General features: G+C 38.0%; 5 protein-coding genes across 7 annotated transcripts in view; 3 read left to right on the forward strand and 2 right to left on the reverse strand.

Moving 5' to 3' along the window:
- LOC107697740 (protein dispatched homolog 2) overlaps positions 1-5,150 on the forward strand; it is a 15,201-nt gene extending 10,051 nt beyond the window's left edge. For both annotated transcript variants that reach the window (XM_016498576.1, XM_016498577.1), the window contains exon 8: positions 177-5,150. In XM_016498576.1, the coding sequence (XP_016354062.1) occupies positions 177-3,662 (3,486 nt within the window). In that variant the 3' untranslated portion in view covers positions 3,663-5,150. The remainder of the gene's footprint in view (positions 1-176) is intronic.
- Positions 5,151-5,447: 297 nt separating this feature from the next.
- LOC107697742 (RNA pseudouridylate synthase domain-containing protein 2-like) lies at positions 5,448-9,397 on the reverse strand. Its single transcript, XM_016498579.1, has 3 exons — positions 8,716-9,397; positions 8,341-8,637; positions 5,448-6,551 (listed from the first exon to the last, which is right to left on the reverse strand). The coding sequence occupies exons 1-3, from the start codon at positions 9,358-9,360 to the stop codon at positions 5,730-5,732; spliced, it is 1,764 nt and encodes a 587-aa protein (XP_016354065.1). The 5' UTR covers positions 9,361-9,397; the 3' UTR covers positions 5,448-5,729.
- A 726-nt stretch (positions 9,398-10,123) lies between these two features.
- On the reverse strand, positions 10,124-13,614 carry LOC107697743 (protein-L-isoaspartate(D-aspartate) O-methyltransferase-like). The gene is made up of 11 exons (XM_016498581.1): positions 13,554-13,614; positions 13,238-13,317; positions 12,780-12,858; positions 12,511-12,566; positions 12,283-12,387; positions 12,134-12,165; positions 11,953-12,057; positions 11,163-11,283; positions 10,947-11,032; positions 10,700-10,869; positions 10,124-10,599 (listed from the first exon to the last, which is right to left on the reverse strand). The coding sequence occupies exons 3-11, from the start codon at positions 12,839-12,841 to the stop codon at positions 10,587-10,589; spliced, it is 750 nt and encodes a 249-aa protein (XP_016354067.1). The 5' UTR covers positions 12,842-12,858; positions 13,238-13,317; positions 13,554-13,614; the 3' UTR covers positions 10,124-10,586.
- Positions 13,615-13,689: 75 nt separating this feature from the next.
- On the forward strand, positions 13,690-16,516 carry LOC107697744 (uncharacterized protein C15orf57-like). 2 transcript variants are annotated; one of them, XM_016498583.1, is made up of 5 exons: positions 13,690-13,835; positions 14,109-14,332; positions 14,415-14,568; positions 15,204-15,264; positions 15,683-15,759. In XM_016498583.1, exons 2-5 carry the CDS (start codon positions 14,116-14,118, stop codon positions 15,716-15,718), a joined length of 468 nt encoding a protein of 155 aa, XP_016354069.1. In that variant the 5' UTR covers positions 13,690-13,835; positions 14,109-14,115; the 3' UTR covers positions 15,719-15,759. The 2 variants fall into 2 exon arrangements, with proteins under 2 accessions (XP_016354069.1, XP_016354068.1); XM_016498582.1 differs by lacking the exon at positions 15,204-15,264 and having other exon boundaries at positions 15,683-16,516.
- A 2,772-nt stretch (positions 16,517-19,288) lies between these two features.
- On the forward strand, positions 19,289-21,210 carry LOC107697665 (prolactin-releasing peptide receptor-like). Its single transcript, XM_016498465.1, has 2 exons — positions 19,289-19,307; positions 20,081-21,210. The coding sequence occupies exons 1-2, from the start codon at positions 19,289-19,291 to the stop codon at positions 21,208-21,210; spliced, it is 1,149 nt and encodes a 382-aa protein (XP_016353951.1).
- Positions 21,211-22,961: the final 1,751 nt, after the last annotated feature.

The raw sequence follows: 22,961 nt of genomic DNA on the forward strand, positions 1-22,961 counted from the left end.
CCAACCGAAAACATCTTCCCTCGCCCCTGGCATATATCAAAACATACAAAAAACTTTATGTACAAATACCTACAAAATCTAATGAGATGAATAAGCATGAAAACTGAAAGCAGTACAACTGTTTTACAATTGAAATATTTTTGCTGAAAAATGCTATTTTTTATTACTCATTTTAGATCTGTTCTGGGACACAATTTGATCAACTTTGCCAGGTCAGATCAGAGTTATATGGCTCCATGGTGAAGAATGAGTGCTGTCCAAGTTGGTCTCTGGGAAACTACTTGGCTCTTCTTAACAACGTTTCTTCCTGCTTTAGTCTGACTGCACAGCAGGTATCTGAAAGCCTTAGCCTGCTCAGATTCTGTGCCCCTTACTATCATGATGGAAGCCTGGTTGCATCATGTACTGAGAGGAGTAAATTTGGCCGCTGTGCATCCATTCCACACCGCTGTAAACTGTCAAGCATCTTCCAGATTCTCCATTACCTTGTGGACAAAGACTTCCTGGGGCCACAGACGGTTGAATACAAGGTTCCGTCCCTAAAATATAGCATTGTATTTCTACCAGTGAAAAAAGGAGATCCACTCATGAAAATTTATATGGACCATTTAGAGGGTCATGAACTCACATACAATAACACCACCATAACAGGAATGGATTTGGGAATTAAACAAAAGCTTTTCAAGTATTACTTGGCACGGGACTCTGTCTATCCTGTTCTTGCAGCTCTTGCACTTTTGTTCACAATGGGACTATATCTCAAATCACTATTTATAGCAGCAATGTCACTGGTTGCTGTCATATTATCACTTTCCACCTCATATTTTTTCTACAAAGTTGCATTTCGCTTGACATTTTTTCCACTCCTCAATCTTGCATCAGTCCTTGTGCTTTTGGGAAGCTGTCTCAATCAAGCCCTGACTTTTGTTGATTTCTGGAAACTGCAGCTGAGCCACAATCCTCCAGCTGTCCCTGAGAAGAGAATGAACAGGGTTTTACAGGAAATGGGATACTTGATATTAGTGTCGGGTTTGACATCTAGCATCACCTTTTACTCAGGCTACATAAGCAGCATCACTGCCGTGAGATGCTACGCTGTATATCTTGGCAGTGCCTCATTAATCAACACATTATTTGCTCTCATTTGGCTTCCGTGCACCCTCATTTTGCAAGAACGCTATGCTGTGCTGTCTTCAAACCCTGTCGCGAAGGCAGCTTGGAAGCCCTGCTGCTCCAAAAATACGGGTGGATTCTGGGAGACAAGTTCAAGAAAGCGTTGTCTGTTTACCTTGAGACAGAAGTTTCGGACGTTAGGGCGAGGGTTTTCGGACACATCAAACCTGCTTTTTTTAAAGATCCTGCCTTGTGGAGTGGTGAAATTCCGATATATATGGATCTGCTGGTTTGCAGTGCTTGCAGCTGGAGGAACGTACATATCATGCATAGACCCTGGCATGAAACTGCCAACTTCAGACAGCAGAACAACTCAGCTGTTCCGCTCCAGTCATCCCTTTGAGAGATATGATGCTGAGTATCGCCACCAGTTCATGTTTGAGCGAATGAAACAGGGTGAAGATGAACCCATGATGCAGACTCTAATTTGGGGTGTCATTCCATCAGATGATGGTGACCACTTCGATCCAAAAAGTAATGGATCTTTAGCTCTTGATCCAGGATTTAATATGAGCAGCCCCCAAGCCCAGCTGTGGTTGCGGGATCTGTGTGGAAAAATTCAAAACCAGAGCTTCTATTCTCCATTATCAGCTGACCAAGAAACAGTAGAAGACAATGTGTGTTTTGTGGAACAATTGATTCACTGGGTTTCTATACGTCGCTGTTCCGAAAGCGAGGACGTATTTAGCTTCTGCTGCAATAATATTCCCTTTCCTTATCCCCCAAGTGTTTTCGAGCAGTGCCTTAGCATGATGGTGGCAGAGCAGCATGCAGAAGGGCACTCACCCAGTGCCGGAGGCCTAAGGTTTGACTCGGAGGGTCGAATCACTGCCCTTGTTGTAATATTCAAGACTGTACAACTTTACAGCTTCAACTTCAGCAGGATGTCTCAGTTCTACCAAGAGATCTTATCGTGGTTTAATGGGGAAATCTCCAAGGCTCCAGTGGGACTGCAGAAAGGATGGTTTATAAGTCAACTAGGATTATATGACTTCCAGCAATGCTTAAGTTCAGAGACTTTGGAGGTGGCAGGCTTTTCAGTAGCTCTCACATTTGTACTACTCTTACTAACGACATGGAATATTCCATTAAGTGTCTACGTGTCCGTTGCGGTGGGAGGTAGTGTGTTTGCTACTGTTGGCCTCCTTGTGCTCTTAGAATGGCAGTTAAATGGTGTGGAAGCACTCTTCATTTCAGCAGCTGCAGGTCTTTCTGTTGACTTTGTGGCCAATTATTGCATTTCATACAGCCTGGCCCCACACAATGACAGACTGGGCAGGGTTGCACATTCCCTGAAGAGAATGGGTTGCCCGGTAGCTACTGGTGCTGGGGCGTATTTTTGCATGGGCATTATTATGTTACCCGCAACTGCATTGCTTTTCAGAAAGCTTGGGATCTTTCTTTTGCTTGTGAAGTGTGTTGCATGCGGCTTTGCCACTTTCTTCTTCCAGTCGCTGTGCTGCTTCTTTGGACCCCAGAAGAACTGCGGGAGAATAACCCTACCTTGTGTTACAAAGCAAGCCACTGAAAATATACTGTCGTCCTGTTCGGCTACAGAACCCGGGACCGCCAATCCCGCAGCTAATGGGGCATTTGGCTGTGGCACAGGTTCTCGGGTTCGAAGAAGTTTTAATAAAGAAAGCGAAGGCTTTCTTTGCCCCAATCAGCAACACCATAGAAAACGGCAACCAGTCGGTGGAAGGGAGCCAGAACAGTACGAACTGCAGCCACTTGCTTGCCAGTTGAGCGACAGCTTCGAGAATAGCACTTGCACCAGCAAGTTGTCCAACAGGCCTTCTGTCCTTTCTGATGACATTCAGTTCTGTGGCCTTAGTCCAAGGCAAGACTATGATCGAGTCAGCATTGAGGCTGACAGCGCAGAAATGTGTAGCAGGCATCTTAAAGGTTGCAACCCACCTCCAGCACTTCAGACCTCATCTCCGTACAAAGAGAGCATGTTGCATCCAGTGGTTGCCCCTTCACAAGATGCATCTAAGGAGAAGGTTTTGTGCAAGAAATGTCGAGGCCAGTCGAGGGGCAGGCTTCAACTTTGGAACGGGTCTTTGTCGTCTTCCTCTAGCATGGAAGAAATCACGATCACTCAGACTATGGAAACTGTCAATGAAAGGTCACTCTCAATAGATGAAGCCACTAGCTGTCATCTACACATACGGCTTTTGTCATGTCAGTCTCAGAGCTCCATGGAGGGACTCGAATACTCCAATGAGACCTGCTTAAGTGAGGTAGAACCTACTATCTTAGTCCCTCAAGCTGTTAAGATAGAGGAGGAGTTACAACCTGGCCACCTAAACGGCAAGAGGGACACTTTACATCTGTCCTTGAAGGAGACTGTATATGACCTTGCCTCCCCGGGGTCTGGTAGGTTGAGGACAACACAAAGTGATGTGCCAGTGATACTGCCCAACAGCAAACCTGATATGCCCGATGTTTGGATAAAAAGGGAGGGAAAAGGTGAAGGTGGCAGCTGATCAATATTGTCAACACACTGAGCAAATCTAAACAACCACAGCATGGCCAGTACTTTATATGGTGGGCTTAACTTTTGTACTCAGCAGCATATTATTACATTTCTGAATCTGTCTGAAAATGCATACCAGATAAAAAAAAAATAAAAAAAAAAGACCATTTAATTGTTTGGAAGTATACACAGTGCTTATAAAAAATTTAAGAGGACTGTTTTTTTTAGCATGATTCCTTGCATGTCATGTAAATATACACTGAATGTGCACCCACAATAGCCTTTGAAAAAGCCTTTCTTCAGGGGCCTTGAACTGCAAACTTATTAACACTTAAAGAACAATTGTGCCTGATCTTTTGCCATGAGCTTTTTAACTAAACTCCATAACTTTGCAAAGGTCACAATCATTATCAATTTCTTTACTGTTTTTTTTAGATTCAACCAGTTAAGTTCTCCAAACAATTTTAATTATTATACACTTAAAAAGCACTCAAATAATCCACTACAGTAATTTTACACAACTTATGCCAGGAACACTTGGCATAGATGTGCCTGCTACTGTGGCTATTACTGTTTTACACATTTTATTGCATGTTATGATAAAATATTACATTTTTTAACTTTTCCAAAAATCTGTAAGGAAAGATCATTTTGTTATTGCCAGAGCCATAGAAGTACCTCTTTTAAAAAAAGACAATGACAATGACTGCCCATCAGTATATAGGCCAATTGCAACAATGTTCTTTAATCTGAATGCTTCAGTGTGTGGACATGTTTCACCAATTATCTCAGATTTATGAAAAAATGCAATACCACATTTGAACCCTATACAAGACTGTGAGTGTTAGCTCTATGTTCGGTATGTATTTGAAAGATACGCATTGTTTAGAATGCAAAAGGTTGTATGTAAAAAGTGGTGTTTTGTGATGTGCACAAATATGTCAATCCTTTATGAAACTGGAATCTTAGCAAATGTCAGTTATACTGCAAAATGTTTTGCTAAAAAAACATCCTTTTTATATTCAGATTGATTTAATGTTACTTCATTAAGGCCAGTGGATGTGTACTTGACATTGTCAAAGCATCTTAAAAAACAAAGTGCCAAAATGTAAGAACGATTTTTGTGCCAAAAAGTTTTTTCCCCCTAAAATTATGCAGTTGTATTATAAATCCTGCTTGTGTGGAACTACTGTTGTTGATAGCCTGTGAGTAAAGTCAGATTTGAAGTTGTCTGAAGATAAACTATGATGAAGTTCAATAAAAATAAAAATATTTTTAATTGATGTTATACTGTAATCTATTTCTGACTTTCTTTGGTGGTTTTTAGTTCACAACAGGTTGAAAATAGACTTCATTAGACAATTAAAAACCTCAGGTTCATTTATATGCATAACATGGCATTTTAATTAAAATTGTTCTAACAATTTGAGGGGGGAGAAGAAAAGTATACCGTATTGGCCCGAATATAAGACGACCCTGATTATAAGACGACCCCCCTTTTTCCAGATGTAGCTTTTGGAAAAAGGCTTTTTAAAAACCAAATCTTGTTTTTCTCAGTAAAACACATTTTTTCTTCAATTATTTTCATATTGCATATTTTTCCTGTTTTAATTTTTGTTTTGAACGTATGGTAAAAACTGGTAAAATTTACCAACAATCACATCTAAAAAATATACACTTTTTGATATACCATTATATAAGACGACCGCGTTTTTTCAGATGTATTTCCAAGAAAAAAACATCGTCTTATAGTCGGGTCAATACGGTAATTAAAAAAAAAACATGATTTTTTTAATTCCCACAAAAAAACTCTTTTATTGCTGTATGTTCATGTCAGATGGGATGGTGCCCTTTTCAAATAGAAGGAATTAAAAAAAAAAATAGACGAAAAAGAAATGCTCCGCAGTACTGACTAAGAAATCCTCAACATTTAAATGAAAATAAATTAAAAAGTCATTTTGAATTCACAATGAATATATTCAGTAATCAAAGGAAGATTTTTTTAAAAACCCAATCGTTGTAAACGCATGTGGAAATATCAAGTAACAAATGATGCATGAATACATCTGATTTTAGTTTAATCCTGAAGCCAGTCTTCTTTAGCCCAGTCAGGCATTTGGGTGGAGTATTCAAAGTCAGGTCCTTTGTAGCGTAATGCATGTAGGTACATAATCAAATCCTTCTCCATTGGGTCAGGTCGCACAATTTTACACTCGCCACATAAATGATCTCTGACAAAAGCATTCGATTTTGCAGTTCTGGAGGCTTCATCTGATACTGAATCCTTTTCTTTATGAGTGCCATTCATCTCCCCCTCATTCTCAGCAGCAGATGTGCTCTTGTGAAGTTCTTGACTACCTTCTGCCTTCACTTCCTCCTGAGTCAATTTACAGGAATTGTCATCACACGCAACACCACTCGACTCAGGTGCAGTTATTTGGTCATTGTGTTCTTGAGCACCATCACTACACTCTTTCTTCGGCCCTTGCTTTCCTGAGACCTCTTCTTCAGGCAAATCCAACAAGTGCAGACTCTCCTTTGAACGATGCTCTTCTATAAGAGCTTCTAGAAGCTCTTCATCACTTATACCCACTAGCCCTCCTTTGGCTCTGTTTGGACCCCATGCAGAAGACCCATAGATGGGATCATTGAAGATTGGAAAGCCAAGGAACTGAAGATGAACACGAATCTGGTGCGTACGTCCTGTGAGAGGCAGACAGCGGACTACACTAGAGCGCCCGTTATAGCTTAGTCTCTGGAAAACTGTGCGGGATTCTTTGCCTTTGGGATGCACCCTACAGAGGCCCACGCGGAAGGACACTACCAGGATGGGTTCCTCACACACCACCTCACCCTCTGGAAACTGCCCTTCCACACGACACACATACTCCTTCTCTAACTGTGAGAAAAAGAAAAGTACAGTTAAAATCGGCATAAAATGAAAATTCACCTTATCTATTTTCTAAATACACGTTATAGACCTTTGTCTGACAATTCCAGACTTTTAGAGATTGCATGCACGGTGTAATTTCTAGCAAATCTTTTAGTATGGAGACCTCCACATGACATGCAGGGGGAAAAAGGTTAAATAAATTAATAAAATATGTCCATAAATTATGTTGTGGGAGCAGATTATTAATTTGTGGCCACAATATTCAATTTCTTCTTCTATTTATTTCATTCACATTTAACAATGTAGTGAAATGTAACATCAAAATCATACATTAATAATTCACTTTTCAACCAGACAAATACAGTGGTGTGAAAAAGTGTTGGCCCCCTTCCTGATTTCTTATTTTTTTGCATTTTTGTCACACTTTAATGTTTCAGATCATCAAACAAATTTAAATATTAGTCAAAGATAACACAAGTAAACACAACATGCAGTTTTTAAATGAAGGTTTTTATTATTAAGGGAAAACAAAATCCAAAACTACATGGCCCTGTGAAGAAGTGTTTGCCCCCCTGTTAAAACTGTGGTTTATCACACCCGAGTTCAATTTCTCTAGCCACACCCAGGCCTGATTACTGCCACACCTGTTCGCAAATGCCTCGTTTGTAATGGGTTTTATTGTTTTTGTCTCATCGCGCGGGGCCAGGCATCACAGTATGGTAGGGGCGTAACATTTCTGTCACACGCTTGAGGTATTCGGCCAATCACAATGCACTGGATAGCTGGCCAATCAAAGCACACCTCGCTTTTCAGACCGATGAGCTTTGTAAAAATCGACACGTTTCAGAAAGGTGGGGCATAGAGGAGAAACAATAATGTACAGTATGTGGAAAATAATGTGTTTTTTTAACCTTAAACCGCATAAACACATTGCATTACACCAAATACACAAAATAATGTTATGTTTAGCAACATCATATGACCCCTTTAAAAAAATTAGGAGAAACGCATTGTGTACTTTCTTTTCTTAACCCATTTTCCAACTGATTTTCTTTATCCTTTTGCCAAATGCTTTTCTATCCATTTTTTCAGTTAAGTTAAAAAATATGTACAGTTTATGTGGGACAAGTTTAAGACATGTCTCTTTGATGCACAGGCAAATGTTTTTCGAAAATTTTAGCCCAAAGTCAAAGTTTACATATGTAATATTTATTTAAACTAAAAGATATCAATGACCATATAAAACAGATGTGTCTGCAAGGTTACATTTGCCTACGCATAACTATTATGAGAAGCATATGTATTTCAAATACTGCAACCTTTCTCCACACATTATACTAGCAGTCATGCCTTGTTTTATGGAGGATGTCGTAAAATTCAGTATAAAGTTGGTTGGTTGCTTCCATGTGTGAACTGTCTGTCCAATGGCATGTTTTTACTTGATTTCCCAAAAAATAAAAAAGCAATTTTAAATGCTTTATAAAAGTGCAATTTAAATTGCTGCAATTATTACACAACATATTTAAACAAATTAAATAAACTGAATTTAATGTCTGTTTATTTGTTCATTTGAAAAGTGATACATTTACATTTCTATTTTTTATTATTAAATGAATAAGTGATTTTTTCCATTTTATTTTTAAAGCGACACTCCGATCTCCATAAGTCTGTGGGTCAGCGTACCCCTTACACTACCACTGTAAGCAGATTTCAACAACTGCAAACTGTGACTGACAGAATGCCAAATTTTTAAGATTGTACACCAAATATGTGTCATTCAGAAAGTTTGTCTTACCTGTCTCTCACGAACCATGGCATCCAGCTTTTTGGAGACCTCGAGTGTACGAGCAAACAGCAGCACACCTGAGGTGAGGCGGTCCAGCCTATGTACTGTGTGGAGGCCACTAAGGCCTTTCTCCTTTCCCAGAATGAAAATGACAGTATTGTGACGGTAGCGGCCACAGGGATGCACAGGAAGTGAGGCGGGTTTATCCACCACCACCACTTCACCATCATCCACCAGAACCTCCAAGGGCCTCCCACTCACAGGGGGCTCATGACGATGCACTGTGTTCCTCATAAAGTCATTGTTCTAGACGAGCACAAGACAAGTAAACAAACCAGCACACATAAACTGACAGTCAATGAGTGTTGTCACGTGATATCTTACCTTTAATATTATATTCAGGTCATCCACTGGCGTTTCATTCAATTTAATACGCCCTTCTTTGACAGCCTTGTTGTAGTAATCCAGAGACTCCGCCCGGAATTCACTCTTAAACACCTCTAGTAGTGTTTTACCAATCCAGCGTCCCTTACAGTAAGTTGTAAAATCAAAATAATAAGGATACACTTTGCGAAGACCGCCTTCAAAACAGTAGGAGGTTTCCGCAAAATGTTCTTGACTGAAACTCACACCCGGGTTGCGTTTCTGTGGAGGAGGCACGTACCGCTCTCCGGGACGCAGCTGTTTCCCGCACTTCTTCTGCTTCTTGCGGTTGCCTTGTTTCGCTGCCTCATCTGTCTCCTCGTTTTTACGTTTACCGCGGTTTGTTCTAACAGTGCTGTCCGTATCACGGCTGTCTTCTTCAGCTGTGGCATCTTTAGTCTCCATGGCGTTCGCTGCAGTGTAGGACTGTTGTTTTGAGAAGTTCAAGGTTATAAAGGACACTTGCGCTGTCCGTAGCGTTCCCAGAGTTTTAACACTCACGTTTGTGTCTCGATACAAGTGTCTCAGAAAATGATTGTTTTCTCTTTTTCCAACGCAAAGTAACGCATTTAAACCCGCTACCTTCCCCTTCACACACGTGAACATGCCATCCAGCGGCTCAGTGACAGAATTGCTTCCGTCTTGGGTTGATGACATCATATAACGTCATGTGTTTACGAATTATTTGTGGTGTAAAGTTTTGTTATCTACTTTTATTCTACACACTTTCGTCACTTTTCGAAGTGTATTACAGAAGTATTTGTATAATTTTTTGTTTCTTCTCTTTTTTGTATGTTTTCTTTCCCTTTTTTGTAACTTGATACATTTTTTAGTTATTTTCATGTGCACATTTGTTGAACATTGAACACATGTAAATCAATAATAGCTATTGTTGAACTCATTTAATCTTTATACAAGTGAATTAATGTTTTACCTTTTTTTCCACAAAAAGGTAATTTTTTCCTAATGACACTGGCCATTAATCTCATACCTCTTCACAAGATATATGTGCATTTATTTGTATTTTTTTTTCTACTTCTTTTAATGCATTTCTATGTATTTATATATATTTCATATTTCTTGGCAAGGATAAAAAATGTATAGTTTAAGGTAGTTCATAAATCCGACATCATAGTATACTGAGCTTTATTAATTTGATAAAAAAAAAACACCACAAGGCCTTATATTATGTTTACATTTAATTGTTTACACAATTAACATATGATTCTACATTTAATGTGTAGATTAATATACATTTTTTCAGATGAATTAAAATCAAACTTAAATTACAGTTGATTAGACAACAGCAACACTTCAACTCAAATTCTGACTCCATGCACAGACTACAAAAAAAGAGAATACGTTTTTGAACTCATTTTTTAATTTCATTAGCTAAAAGTATTTTTGTTTCCCATTTATTTAAGCCTTGGCGTATAACTTAGTAGTGAGACATTGAAATGATTCATAGCACGGTAGCAGTTACATTTCCACATATAACTGTACTCTATTTCGATTGCTTCTTGCTATATAGCTTAAAACTGAACACATGGCCACTTATGAAGCTACTGAGATCACAAGCCTTACATATGGAAGTTCTTGCTCCCTCAGTTTAAGTATGTGAAGAGACACCTCCTCAGAAATTACAGCATTCGTTTCAGTCCTCTAGCAGTCGCTGCATTTGAACTTCAGTTTTAAGTCAAGAATCTGAATGATCGAGACGAGTGTGTTGCTAGGCAGCAGGTGGAGATGGGATGGGAGGCGTTCCCTCAGCCCTAAGGGCTTTCTGAACCACAGCACCAGCGCCATCTCCTGCAGGGGCAACCATACTGCAATCAGAGCTCATCACTGGGAAGAGAAACAAATCAACAGCCACACAGTTGTGATGAGCTCAAGTGCAATAGAAATCACTCTATTCTGCTTTATCTCATAAGGACTGGATGCATACCCTGGCCACTGGCGGTGTTTGTCTGTCAGTGGGACGTAAACCACACCCATCAGCGCTTTCCTGAGGAAAGTACCATCGCTCTGATGGTCATACTGCTCCAGAACTTGGCTTTCACCCTCTGGGCCCACAGGCAAAACAAGTCTCCCACCTGGTTTCAACTGTTCCAGGAGCTGTTGATGCATATGTTTAAATAAGACTACTGCAGGCTATGTGAGCAACAATTAAGTCTTATTCATTATGTGCATACAGCTTTAGGGAGTGTAGGAGCTGCTGCTCCCACGTGAATGGCATCATAGGGGGCTTCATCAGGATAACCCAACCGTCCATCACCCACTGCAAGGGAGAAAAAAAAACATTTCACAAAAACAAGTTGTCATAAACAGGTCAGATGAGAATGTTTGTGCTTCATTGTACAAGGAAAAAAACACAATAATTATTTTAACAAATAATTTTAATCACTCACCCACTAATTTAATTTGTCCAGAGGCAAGCAATTCTGGATCGTCTGCCTGGACATTTTTCACAGAGACTTGCACCAGCTCATCTATGTGGTCAATTCCCACTACTTTTCCAGAGGGCCCTACCTGTAGAATAAAAATAGCAAAATATATACAACAGGAATCAGTATATCTAATTAAATAAAATAATTATGTAAAATAATTTAAGAATCCAAAAAATGTGATGACAGATGTTTAGATTTTACTGTAAATAATTTTGTTATATAGATTAGTGTCTTCTTGTTTATTTTGTAAAATTTGAATTATCGTTCACGTTGGTGTAGAATGTGTTTTTTCAATAAGTTTATTATGCTCATGCTCATCATGCATTTATTTGATCAAAAATACAGAAAAAAATAATAATTTTGTGAAATATTATTGCAATTTAAAATAATAGTTTTCTATTTTAATATACTTTAAAATATAATTTATTCCTGTGAAGCAAAGCTGAATTTTCAGCATCATTACTCCAGTCTTCAGTGTCACATGATCCCTCAGAAATCATTCTAATATGCTGATTTATAATCAATGCTGGAAACAGCTGTGCTGCTTAATTGTTTTGGGACCTGTGATACTTTTTTCAGGATTCTTTGATAAATAAAAAGTTAAAAAGAAGCTAAAAAGAACAGTGCTTATTAAAAAAAACAAAAAAAATCAATTATATATACATATATATATATATACTGTATATACACATTTAAACAAAACAAATATATTAAAAACATGCATGAAATGCTGAAAAAACACAGCACTCACCATTCTGGCAAAGCATGCAGTGAGATATCCACTTCCTGAACCCACATCCAAGGCTGAAGCTCCTTCTGTTAACTTGTCACTGAGGACCTCAAGAGCATGTGCATGCTACACAACAAATCATTCATTATAGCATATTAAATATAACAGTAGCATCTATTTCAGAGGTGTTTGCCTGACCTACCATATGAGGGGCACTGATTGTAGCCTTGTATCCTTTGTAGAAAACACACACACACACAATGTGAGTGACAAATAGCTGTTTTTTTTGTTTTGTTTTTCAGTTTGCTTCATATATTCAAACCAATATGCCTGCTGATGTATGAAATTCACCTATGGACTGGGGAGAGACAGCATAAGGGCGGTCTCTGGAATAAATCCCTCTATCAGTGGCAAGCATGGCATTAAACACTCTGTCACTGCAGATAACTCCATGATCTGTCACAGAATGACAACATTAAACTCTTTACTACTGAATCTATGTCCATTAAATGACATTTGTGTATTGAGATGTACAATAACATGCAAGTATTGTTTTTGTATCACTATCTATCTACTAACCTCTTAAGCGGGTGATGAGTTCTATATGTGTTTTGCAACTAGAGATCCATGCCATGGTTCTGGAGAGCAGCAAACCCATAGGGACCGCTACTGCTGCCAGTCTGAGCACTGTCTGCATTGCCTAACAAGCTGAGCCTGTAACAAATGATGTTTGGATTTCAACAAATGCCAAGTTAGGACAGTCTGTAAACTCAATCTGACATACACCTGTCCTGAGACTTACCCCGCTGAAAAAATAACCAACTTAAACCATAGAGATCCATGCCATGGTTCTGGAGAGCAGCAAACCCATAGGGACCGCTACTGCTGCCAGTCTGAGCACTGTCTGCATTGCCTAACAAGCTGAGCCTGTAACAAATGATGTTTGGATTTCAACAAATGCCAAGTTAGGACAGTCTGTAAACTCAATCTGACATACACCTGTCCTGAGACTTACCCCGCTGAAAAAATAACCAACTTAAACCACTTTTACTTTGTCAAGCTGGTCTTCAAAGTCCCTAAAACCCCCTAAAATCCAGCTAACTCAGCAGCCTTACCAAGCTGGGAGACTAACTAAAAGCAGCAAACCTAAACTAATTTAAGATGGGGTTTTTTTTCCCCAAAAGGGTAAATTGTTGTAAAAATTACATACATTTAATTTTGTGTAAACTAAACAAAACCAAAGAAGTAATTGAATTTGTCATGCATGCAACAGTGTGTTTGTTCATTTTAATATCTCTGGATCTACCTGTCTTTGGATGTCAGACCACTGATGCATCCAACATGCGTTCTTGATTCAGGTCAACAAACGTGAGAATCGGACCTAACCTAACATTTACACGCCGAACACCAAATAGACAGTGAAATAACAAAATATTATTATATGCGCAACAAACTGGGTTTTAAAGATGTTGTACGTAGTTTTTTTAACGCACAACCATAAATATCCCTGAGCAATAAAAAGAACAACATGCAGCGTCGCGTGTACAAAATGGTAACAGAGACTAAATGGGTGTATATGAATTACAAGTACGTAACTGTCAAGACACAACAAAAACCTTTACTCGTGAATTTCGACCCGACGTCAACATGCTGAAGAAGTAAACGGAAGTAGCGTTTCCAAACACATCTCGACGACCAATTACAATCGCGGAATCATTGACGGACATGTGTAACGGCCAATCAAATTCGGTGGGTAATCCCTGCCGGTTGCGTGCGTCTCAGCAGCAGTGAAGGGAAAGCAAGAGAGAATGATGGGTTTTACATGCTAATGCTAGTATCCCCCCCCCCTCTTTTTTAATATATCCTTTTAGGTCTGAGGTGTATTGAGAACATTGTACTTTAAGGTAAGCACTATGTTAATTTTATGACTGATCATTTTCTACTGCTCCATTATATAGGTTTGCTTGAGAACTAGTAATGTCAACAATCATTAAGACTTGTGATACCTTCTTATGTAAACAAGGAGTAATGGATCGCTGTTAAAACTTAGCTTTCTTCCTTTATAGAAACTTGACAGGCCTGACTTTTCATTATTAAACCATGAATGTTGATATCCCACCATGTGTTTACAACACACGCATGTGATTCTTCATTAAAATGAATGCTTTAATTACTAGAAACGTGATGATTGACGACTTCGAAAGCCATGCGGTCCGATCTACTGGAGATCTGTGGTCTGAGGTCTGCTCCAGTCTGCCTGAGCCTCAGGAACAGGATGGTGGACAGTTTACAGACTCATTTGAGCCTTCCTCTCCAGGAAACCCTCAGACCAACTCTCCCAGAGCTTCTTTCTGCCCCTGGGAACCAATGGCTGACTCTGAGGTTTACATTGCCAGTTTAGGTACAGGAAATTATATTTGATAAGCATGTTATTTAATACGGCTCATTGATTTGGTTTCTAAGAGCATGTTTTGTTGCTACAGAAAATCGATTGAAGAGGATCAAGGAAAAATCGAATGAAGTAACATCAAGGGAAATGCTCCGTTCCTTGTCCCAGGCTAAAAAGGAATGCTGGGATAGATTCCTTCATGATGCCCAAACTTCCGAATTGTTCCAGGAAGGGAACTTTGATCAGAGGTAAGAATGAGATCTGTTGCTCACAGAGATCTTAACTATTCAGTCTCACGTAAGTCTGCAAATGGGATAATTGTCTACACATATGATAAAAACACAACTTTTAATAAATGTTGTTCTTTTTAACTTCTTTTTAACTTTCTATTCATCAAAGAATCCTGATTAAATGTATCCATAAAATATTAAGGAGCACACTGATGATGATAACAAGAAATGGTTTCAACATTGATGATGATAAGAAGAAATGTTTCTTGAGCAGCAAATCAGTATATAAGAATTCTATATAAGATTTCTAAATGATCATGTGACACTGAAGACTGGAATAATGATGCTGAAAATTCAGCTTTCCCATCATGGGAATAAATTCCATTTTAAAATGTATTCAAATAAAAAAACACTTATTTTAAATTATAATATTTCACAATATTACTGTATTTTTAATCAAATAAATGGAGCCTTAAGCATAAGAGAAGTCTTTCATATATAAATCAATCTTATGGGCCCCAAACTTTTGTATGATAGTATATAACATTAATGAATGTAACAGTGTCTTTCATTGAGAAAATAAAATAAATAAGGTTATTAATAGAATACTTTTGTGATGTTGGCTCTTATCTTTGCATTTTTATACTTTTTAGGAGCATTCTACCCACACTGGAATGGTCTACTTTAGATTACACAATAACGTGTCAGGGGAAGGTCAGGACTCTAAAATACTTAATTTATTCTGCTTGAACCACGCTGTTGTTGACTTACTCTTGGATTGCGTCTGTGACCAATCATCACCCGTAGCAAGTGTGCAAAATATGCTTGCAGCTGCTTAGCCAGATAAGAAGCCCACCTTAGTGGGAGTAGCGAATGGTAATGATACCTTACCAGCTTGTAGATGGTCCTCCTGAGGTCCTCTGAAGTTGCAATATTTTAATTAGAATATTAAGACTTTTTTTCATTAATGACCTTGATTAGGCTATTATTCAGATCTCTAGGTAATTTCAAAAGATTCATTTTCTCTGTGCTGATGATTTAAAAAAAAAAAAAGCCATTTATTTCTGTGGTTAAATGAATTTAATCAGCTCTTTGGTCTGTGTGTAATTATTCGGTCTTGTCTATCCTGCAGTGCTTTGGAGCAGTTCAAGCGCTGGCTGTCTCCTGAAAGGGTGGCCATCAACGCAGAAGAGCTGGAGTACCTTCTCTTGCCCACACAGAACAGTGAGGCTCCTGCCAGCTCAACCCAAACTGACAAGCCATGTGAGGGGGAAGAGTGCCCGAGCCCAGAGAAATAACCATATCACAGCAATAACTGACCAGCAGTGTTAGGGGAATTAAGAGAATATGAGGTCTTGTTGTGGAGTATTACGATCCATTTAATGGGATCATTTGATTCAGATTTCTATTAAGGTGTCTTTGGTTGTGCATGTCTCTCAATCTGGTTTCAACTCAAGATTCATTATTGTATCCTCATATTTGTAGGACTGAAAGAAATACATGTGGATTAAAAAATAAAATCTCTTTCTTTGAGAAATTTTACTTGCCACGTAACATGCTCTGCAAAAGCAGAAGTCTGATATGTTGAGAGAAGTACAAGCATGAAAACTTGACTACATTTTATCATGTAACATTCCACATATGTTATCAAATGAATTTCATTATTTACTATTGAATTGAAATGGTATTTTTTTTTGTTATTTACTCATTTCCTGTAGTATTGTTTATACACTAATCCAAACATACACAAACATTACATTTATAAATGCATTATTTCTTGCATATTTGTATGAATTGAAAATCTGTCATTCGTCCCCTGAATTCAAATGTGTAGGTCAGTGGACTGGATGGTCACTAAATTAAACATTAGTAGAGAATGTTAGGTGTAATGTGCCTATTGTCTAAACATGTTAGTAATTGTACACTTTATTCTGAAAGGATAATAAAAACTATGAAGGAGCCATAATGAGATTCGTGTGTGACCTTTGTAGTGATGCATGCTGATATTTTTGCCCAGCAGTAACCAATAGATGTCACTATTGTTGAATGTGGATGAGGCAGCACTCCAGGGCGTTTCTGTCATTATACTGTTCAAGCATCATTGCTTTGTTCCACAGTTGGTCCATTTTTTTTTAAATTATTTATCGTATCTGATTCGTATTATGCATGTAAAATTGTTAATTTTTATTGCATGAGTGCTTTATTTACTTTGACATTTTATTATTCAAATTTGTTTTCTGCTTCCAGTTCCTCCTCAACATCATAAGTTGTTGTGTGTACAATATATTGATCAAGCTCAGTAGTTTATGTTGCCGTGAACAGCCCATGATACATTATCGAACCAAGAGAGAGAACAAAACAAGGTTAACGTCTAGTTTAGGTGACACGTTAATTTATGTATTCTTACTTTACTAATACAAAGAATATTTAAATAATACGAAACTATGGCTAATTTAAAAAGCATGTTGGACATTATAGGAGCGTTTGTCTGTAGTTGCACGTTTTTATTTTATTTTAAATTGTACTTTATTGAATTAATGCCTAGTTAAATTATTATTATTTTTTTTTCTTATTTTATTGAATTCAATTAGTTTTATTTATTTGATTACATTTATTCATTTAGCCGATGGGAAGGTCTGTGAAATCATGTTGGTACAATGCAATAGTTTTTCTAGCATTATATGAGAAGGCTGGTCGTTACTGAAGGATCCTCACACTTGTGCGCATTGACGTGTAGAGGGAACTCTCCAGTCATCTGTGCGTGTGCTTGGCGGCGATCTTCGCGCTCAATGTACACCAGTTGGGATCGTTTTGAGGAGGATATTTACATGTGTTGTATTTAATAAAGGCAACGTAGAGATTTAGTCAGTCTGTGAAGAAGTCTTACCTGTATCTTTAAACTAAGTGTTCTTGGATCATGCAGCATCCACTGAAGAAGTGATCAAAAGGACAAAGGTGGGCAAAATGTTTTAGCTTAAACTGAAACAATGCTGTGTGTGTGTGTGTGTGTGTGTGTGTGTGTGTTGAAAAATGTTTAAATTGGCACGCTAATTTAATTGCACAGAGCGATATTAAATACACGATATAAGGAATTTTTAGGTGCAGAAAATTAATTATCAGAATCAGTAGGTGTCTCTATATCTAAACATACACAGACTTACAGTCGTATCTTTATTGTAAAAATATTTAACTCGGAAACATGCATTTAATGGATATTATATGTAATAATTGCTATTCACTCATCAATTTCATACGTCGAAAAGAGTTTTTCGTCCTCTAAACTCATTTATCATCAGAAGTAAGTCAGGTTTAGCTCTCATTACAGTATTGGATTAAATCTGTCTTTTAGGTTTGTGGGGACTGGCTCCCCCATTACAACGGTTAAATGACCTCTCTAGTGCTGAGCAGAGAAGGATCTGAGTAAGGTAACTGCTGTCTTCTTCATTTAGATTTGAGCTGGTGCTGCTGTTCACACAGTCTGCTGGGAAGCAGCAGCAATATGTTCAGAACAGATCATATTGTAGTCTATTTGACAGAAAGCAACATGCAGGACTTTCTGTCTCACAATGTTCTCTGCATGTTCAGAGTGGACATAACTGTTCATTAATAATGGAGATTCACTTAGACTGGCAATATGAATGCATTATTAGGTGAACTAATCAACACAGGCCATTTCTCTTTTTGTCCTTTGTGTTTGTTTATTCAGATGTTTCATTAGAACTGTCCACAGATTATATGATTTTATATTAACATTCCCAGTATGGGGCATGTTGTCACAACTGAAACTGACATTAAATCATATTAATGGCTTTCTATGCATTTCATTTATTAAATTTGCTGAAAATAAATACACCGTTTCAACAGCAGATTCTTTTTTTTTCTTCTTTTTTTTTTATTCCATTCATCCTTTACAGTAAAAACATGTAAGTCTGAGCAGCTAACATCTTGTAAGGGTCCTCTAACAGATAGAAGCCAAAATGTCTTCTGAAGTTGTTCAGTCTTAACCAATTTCAAAGAGACTTCTTGTTCACAAGTGCATACAAGTGGCTGTTCGTGGAATTTTATCTCGGAGATAAAAGCGGTTGCTTGGTACACCTAATGCACTGTAGCTTTCAGAAAGTGAAGACAGACTTAAGCGTTTTGCTATCGCAATTTGCTATTGAGTGAAATCTTGCAATTATCATACTGAAGTCAAAAATAATAACGCACAGTGCTGACTAGGAATCATTTCAAGATGCTATTTGTACATCACTTATGTGAGGAAAACACATTTGCTATGTTTTCTGGTACGCACACTGCAGTCTGTTTATTTCATCAGTTTGTATGGAAGGTGTATATTACTTGGCCACAAGTCTTTCCTTTATATTGTAGATTAGGAATGGCCTTTTTGTTCTACAGGCATAGAGTACATGACCTCTCCACTTTAAATCACACACAAATAATCCAAGTGGACATCCAGTCCGGGCCGGCTTAGTGTAGTGATCTGTGCTGATATCCCAAACCGCATTTAGATCCAAGGAATTACTGAATTTGTTATTCAGTTTGGTAAATGTTCCAGCAATACAGTTCATTTATTGTAATTTACTTTTGCTAAAGCAGTAGCTCGTAATCGTCTGGTTGTGACCCAAAAAATGGGTTGCAGGTCTGTTCTGACAAAACTACATAGGGGTAAAGAAAATATGTATTTAATGTAGACCCAGACTACATGAAATACAAGTTTTCATACAAGAGAATAAACATGGTTAGTGCTGACCACAGTGTGTATGGTGTAGTATATTATTAGCTGTCAAAACCACGAAACCATTGAAATTCAATACATTTAAAATACAAAATAGTCACATTTCCTGTTTACTCCTATTAATATTACCAGTATACAAATTTGTGTATACAAACAATATACAAAATTATTCATATTCATTATTATTTTAATGAATATTATTCATGTCAGGTTAATTGCTGTATATTTTTTTGCTTAGGTTAGTCATGGTAATATTAATGTTTTTATATTTTTTCCATGTTTTTGAAAGAAGTTTGTTATGCTCACCAAAGCTGGACTTGCTCAAAAATACAGTAAAAACAGTAATACTGAGAAAAACTATAATTTAAAATAACTGCATTCTATTTTAATATATTTCAAAATGGAATTTATTCCTTTAAAGTCTTCAGTGTCACATGATCCTTCAGAAATCATTCTAATATGCTGATTTGGTGCTCAAAAACATTTGTGATTATCAGTGTTGATAACTCATTCATGTTGTGATACATTTTTTTCAGGATTTTTTGATGAAAGGAAAGCAGCATTTTCTCTGAACGTCTTCACATGTAACTGAAATCAGCATTTATTCGAAATCTTTTGTAACATTAAACATGTCTTTAGTGTCACTTTTGATCAATTTAGTGTATCCTTGCTGAATAAAACTATTTCTTAAAAAATCTCACCCAAAGCTTTTGAACAGTAAAATATACATATAGTTTCTATTTACAGTTCATTTACATTGTCTTCTATTTACATGTCACTTTTTTCAAACAGGTGTCAGTTTGTTGTTGGCAGACATGGACTATCTCCATAACGAATCGTGGACAAACATGACTTTAGATGCTTCTGCCTCATCGTTCAGTGGACTGCAGCTCCTGATGGACCTGAAGCCACTCTTCATCCCTCTGTATGCCATGCTCGTCCTGGTAGCGTGCTCTGGAAATCTCCTCCTCCTCATCCTCATCGGACTGAACAAGAAACTTCACAGCACTACAAACTTCCTCATCGGAAACCTGGCCCTGGTTGACCTGGTTATGTGCCTGTTCTGCGTTCCCCTGACTGCGTTTTACGCCTTTGATGAGCGCGGTTGGGTTTTTGGCCAGTTCATGTGTCATTTTGTTACCCTGATGCAGACCGCGACTGTATTTGCGGCAGTTCTTTCATTAACCGCCATTGCGGTGGACCGATACGTGGTGGTCGCATACCCGATTCGCCGTCGCGGAGGTCGATCCTTCTGCGCGTGGTTGGTGGTCAGCATATGGCTCTGTGCGTTAGCAATGTCCACCCCAACCGCTCTGCACACGGTCTACCTGGATCTGAGCGCAACAGGACATGAAATGGTGGTTTGTGAGGAGTTCTGGCAGGGGCAGGAGCTCAATCGTCTAATATATTCATGTTTCTTCTTGCTCCTTTCTTATTTTGTTCCTCTAGCAGCAGTTTCCATATCCTACTGTGCAATCTCCTGCCACCTGCAACACCGAGCTATGCCTCGGCTCATGGCTGCTACACCTTCCAACCAGGAAAAGTGGGGGCGCAAGAGGCGCAAGACGTTTCGACTCCTACTGGTGTCTGTTCTGTCATTCGCATTCTCCTGGCTTCCCTTGCAGGTGGTCAACCTCATACGCGACCTGGACACCGACTTCGCCATCCTGAGCAAGAATCACGTCAATGTGATCCAGGTGTCGTGCCACTTGTTAGCCATGAGCTCGGCTTGCTACAACCCCTTCATTTATGCTTCTCTGCACAACAAGTTTCTGTCATATTTATGCCAGAACATATTTCAAAGAAGAAAACCTCATCGTACTCAGAGCAGCCTCACAACCTCCAGCCGAATACTTCGCTTGAATACTTCTAGTACTCTAGCTGACATTCCCATGGCTATTAGCAAGATTTCACAAGACTGAATCTTCTCTCCAACACACAAATGTTGCTTCTTTAGGTTCTAGAACTGTACAGATAAATACTGTACCATGATCAAAACTGATTCATTAAACCAATGACTCTGTTGTTAAAGGGATAGTTCACCCAAAAATGAAAATTCTGTCATTAATTACTCACCCTCATGTTGTTCCAACCCCATAAGACTTTTGTTCATCTTCAGAACACAAATTAAGATATTTTTGATGAAATCTGAGAGCTCTCTGACCCTCCGTAGACAGCAATGCAACTGAAATGTTCTCTAGGTCCAGAAATGTAGCAAAGACATCGGTAAAATAGTCCATGTGACATCAGTTACCGTCGTCCGCCATTTTGGAGAGTACCCCAGAACGTAATCAACGTAATCAGAGTTGTTTATGTTCAGCATGCGCGCGCTGTCTACTGAACGTAAACAATGCTGATTACATTGATTACATTCTGGGGTACTCTCCAAAATGGCGGAAGACGTCCCCCCCCCAAAAAATAAGGATTTGCGCATCTAATTGTTTAAAAAATGTAACACTACCTTATTAATAGACAGTCTCTTATCATTTTAATGAGTCCTGCCTTAGTTTTTCCTGTTGTTTTTATGATTATCATGCTTTTGTTGTGTGTATTTCATAGTCTTAGAGTATGAGATGGAGCACGGCTTTCTCAAGACTCAAAAGGATGCATCAGTGGTGCTGTTTTTCCGTGAACTGCCTCGACTTAGTAAAAGAAATTACAAGAAAAACTTTGCAAAGTAAAAATTGAAATCGCATCATATGACCCCTTTAAATTTTTAGGTGAACTAACCCTTTAAAGCTGTATGTACTTCATTGATTCCTGAGGAAAATGTTAAACATTTGTATCAAGTATTTCTGGTCAAATTGTTCAGATGTTATTAGCAAAAAGGTACATTTTTCATATGTCTTGACCAGTAGGTGGTGCTGTTTCAAAACTACTCATGTACCCTCAGGTCATGCTTGTGTTGATATGTACCAAGTTTCGTCTGAATACGTCCATTTTGGCATGCTCTTTGTCAAATTCGTTTGTGCGTTATTCGAGAAAGGTTTTATTAATCAATTTGAATTCCCTAAGTTTTGTCGGCATGGTTTGATGTTGATAATTGATTTCTGTGAAAATAATGCATGTTTGAAAATGTTTAAAAATTATTTTCAGTCACACTTTATTTTAAGGTCCAATTCTCACCACTATTAACTATTAACTATGGCTTTTGCCTCAATAAACTCCTAATTTGCTGCTTATTAATAGTTTGTAAACTAGTTTTAAGTTAAGTTTAGGTATGGGGTATTAAGGGATCTAAAAATATGGTCATGCAGAATAAGGCATTAATATGTTCTTTATAAGTACTAAAAACAGGCAATATGCTAGTAATATGCATGCTAATTAACATCTAGTTAATAGTGAGAATTGGTACTTAAAATAAAGGGCTACCTTCTTTTCATACTGTTTGTCAAAATTATGTTACATGTAAAATGATCGTGCAAGGATTTATAGCTCTGAATACACACAGGTGGTATAAATGAAAAAAGAAAAAGCTACTGTTCACTCATTGTGTTAATGCATTCATTTAGTAGCATTGCAAAGTAATGTATTATTAATTATGTATGTCCATCTGCTTAATGTTAAGTACTGCACTCAAGTGTCCATTAGAGGTTTACTTAAAACAAAAAAATACAATACAATGTAATACATCACATAATAAATTCATCACAATAAAGGTATAGCAAGCACT

This window comes from Sinocyclocheilus anshuiensis, unplaced genomic scaffold (assembly GCF_001515605.1).
Source record: "Sinocyclocheilus anshuiensis isolate Anshui unplaced genomic scaffold, SAMN03320099.WGS_v1.1 scaffold446, whole genome shotgun sequence".
Taxonomy (NCBI): Eukaryota; Metazoa; Chordata; class Actinopteri; order Cypriniformes; family Cyprinidae; genus Sinocyclocheilus; species Sinocyclocheilus anshuiensis.

Coding starts and splice junctions, on each gene's coding strand:
- LOC107697742 (XM_016498579.1), bottom strand. CDS start 9,360: ATGTTCACGTGTGTGAAGGGGAAGGTAGCGGGTTTAAATGCGTTACTT. Junction 8,638..8,715: donor ACCTGAATATAATATTAAAG/GTAAGATATCAC, acceptor GTGCTCGTCTAG/AACAATGACTTTATGAGGAA. Junction 6,552..8,340: donor CCATGGTTCGTGAGAGACAG/GTAAGACAAACT, acceptor TTTTTCTCACAG/TTAGAGAAGGAGTATGTGTG.
- LOC107697743 (XM_016498581.1), bottom strand. CDS start 12,841: ATGCAGACAGTGCTCAGACTGGCAGCAGTAGCGGTCCCTATGGGTTTG. Junction 12,388..12,510: donor ACTCATCACCCGCTTAAGAG/GTTAGTAGATAG, acceptor ATTCTGTGACAG/ATCATGGAGTTATCTGCAGT. Junction 10,870..10,946: donor CTCCTACACTCCCTAAAGCT/GTATGCACATAA, acceptor ATGCATCAACAG/CTCCTGGAACAGTTGAAACC.
- LOC107697744 (XM_016498582.1), top strand. CDS start 14,116: ATGATTGACGACTTCGAAAGCCATGCGGTCCGATCTACTGGAGATCTG. Junction 14,333..14,414: donor GGTTTACATTGCCAGTTTAG/GTACAGGAAATT, acceptor TTGTTGCTACAG/AAAATCGATTGAAGAGGATC. Junction 14,569..15,682: donor GAAGGGAACTTTGATCAGAG/GTAAGAATGAGA, acceptor TCTATCCTGCAG/TGCTTTGGAGCAGTTCAAGC.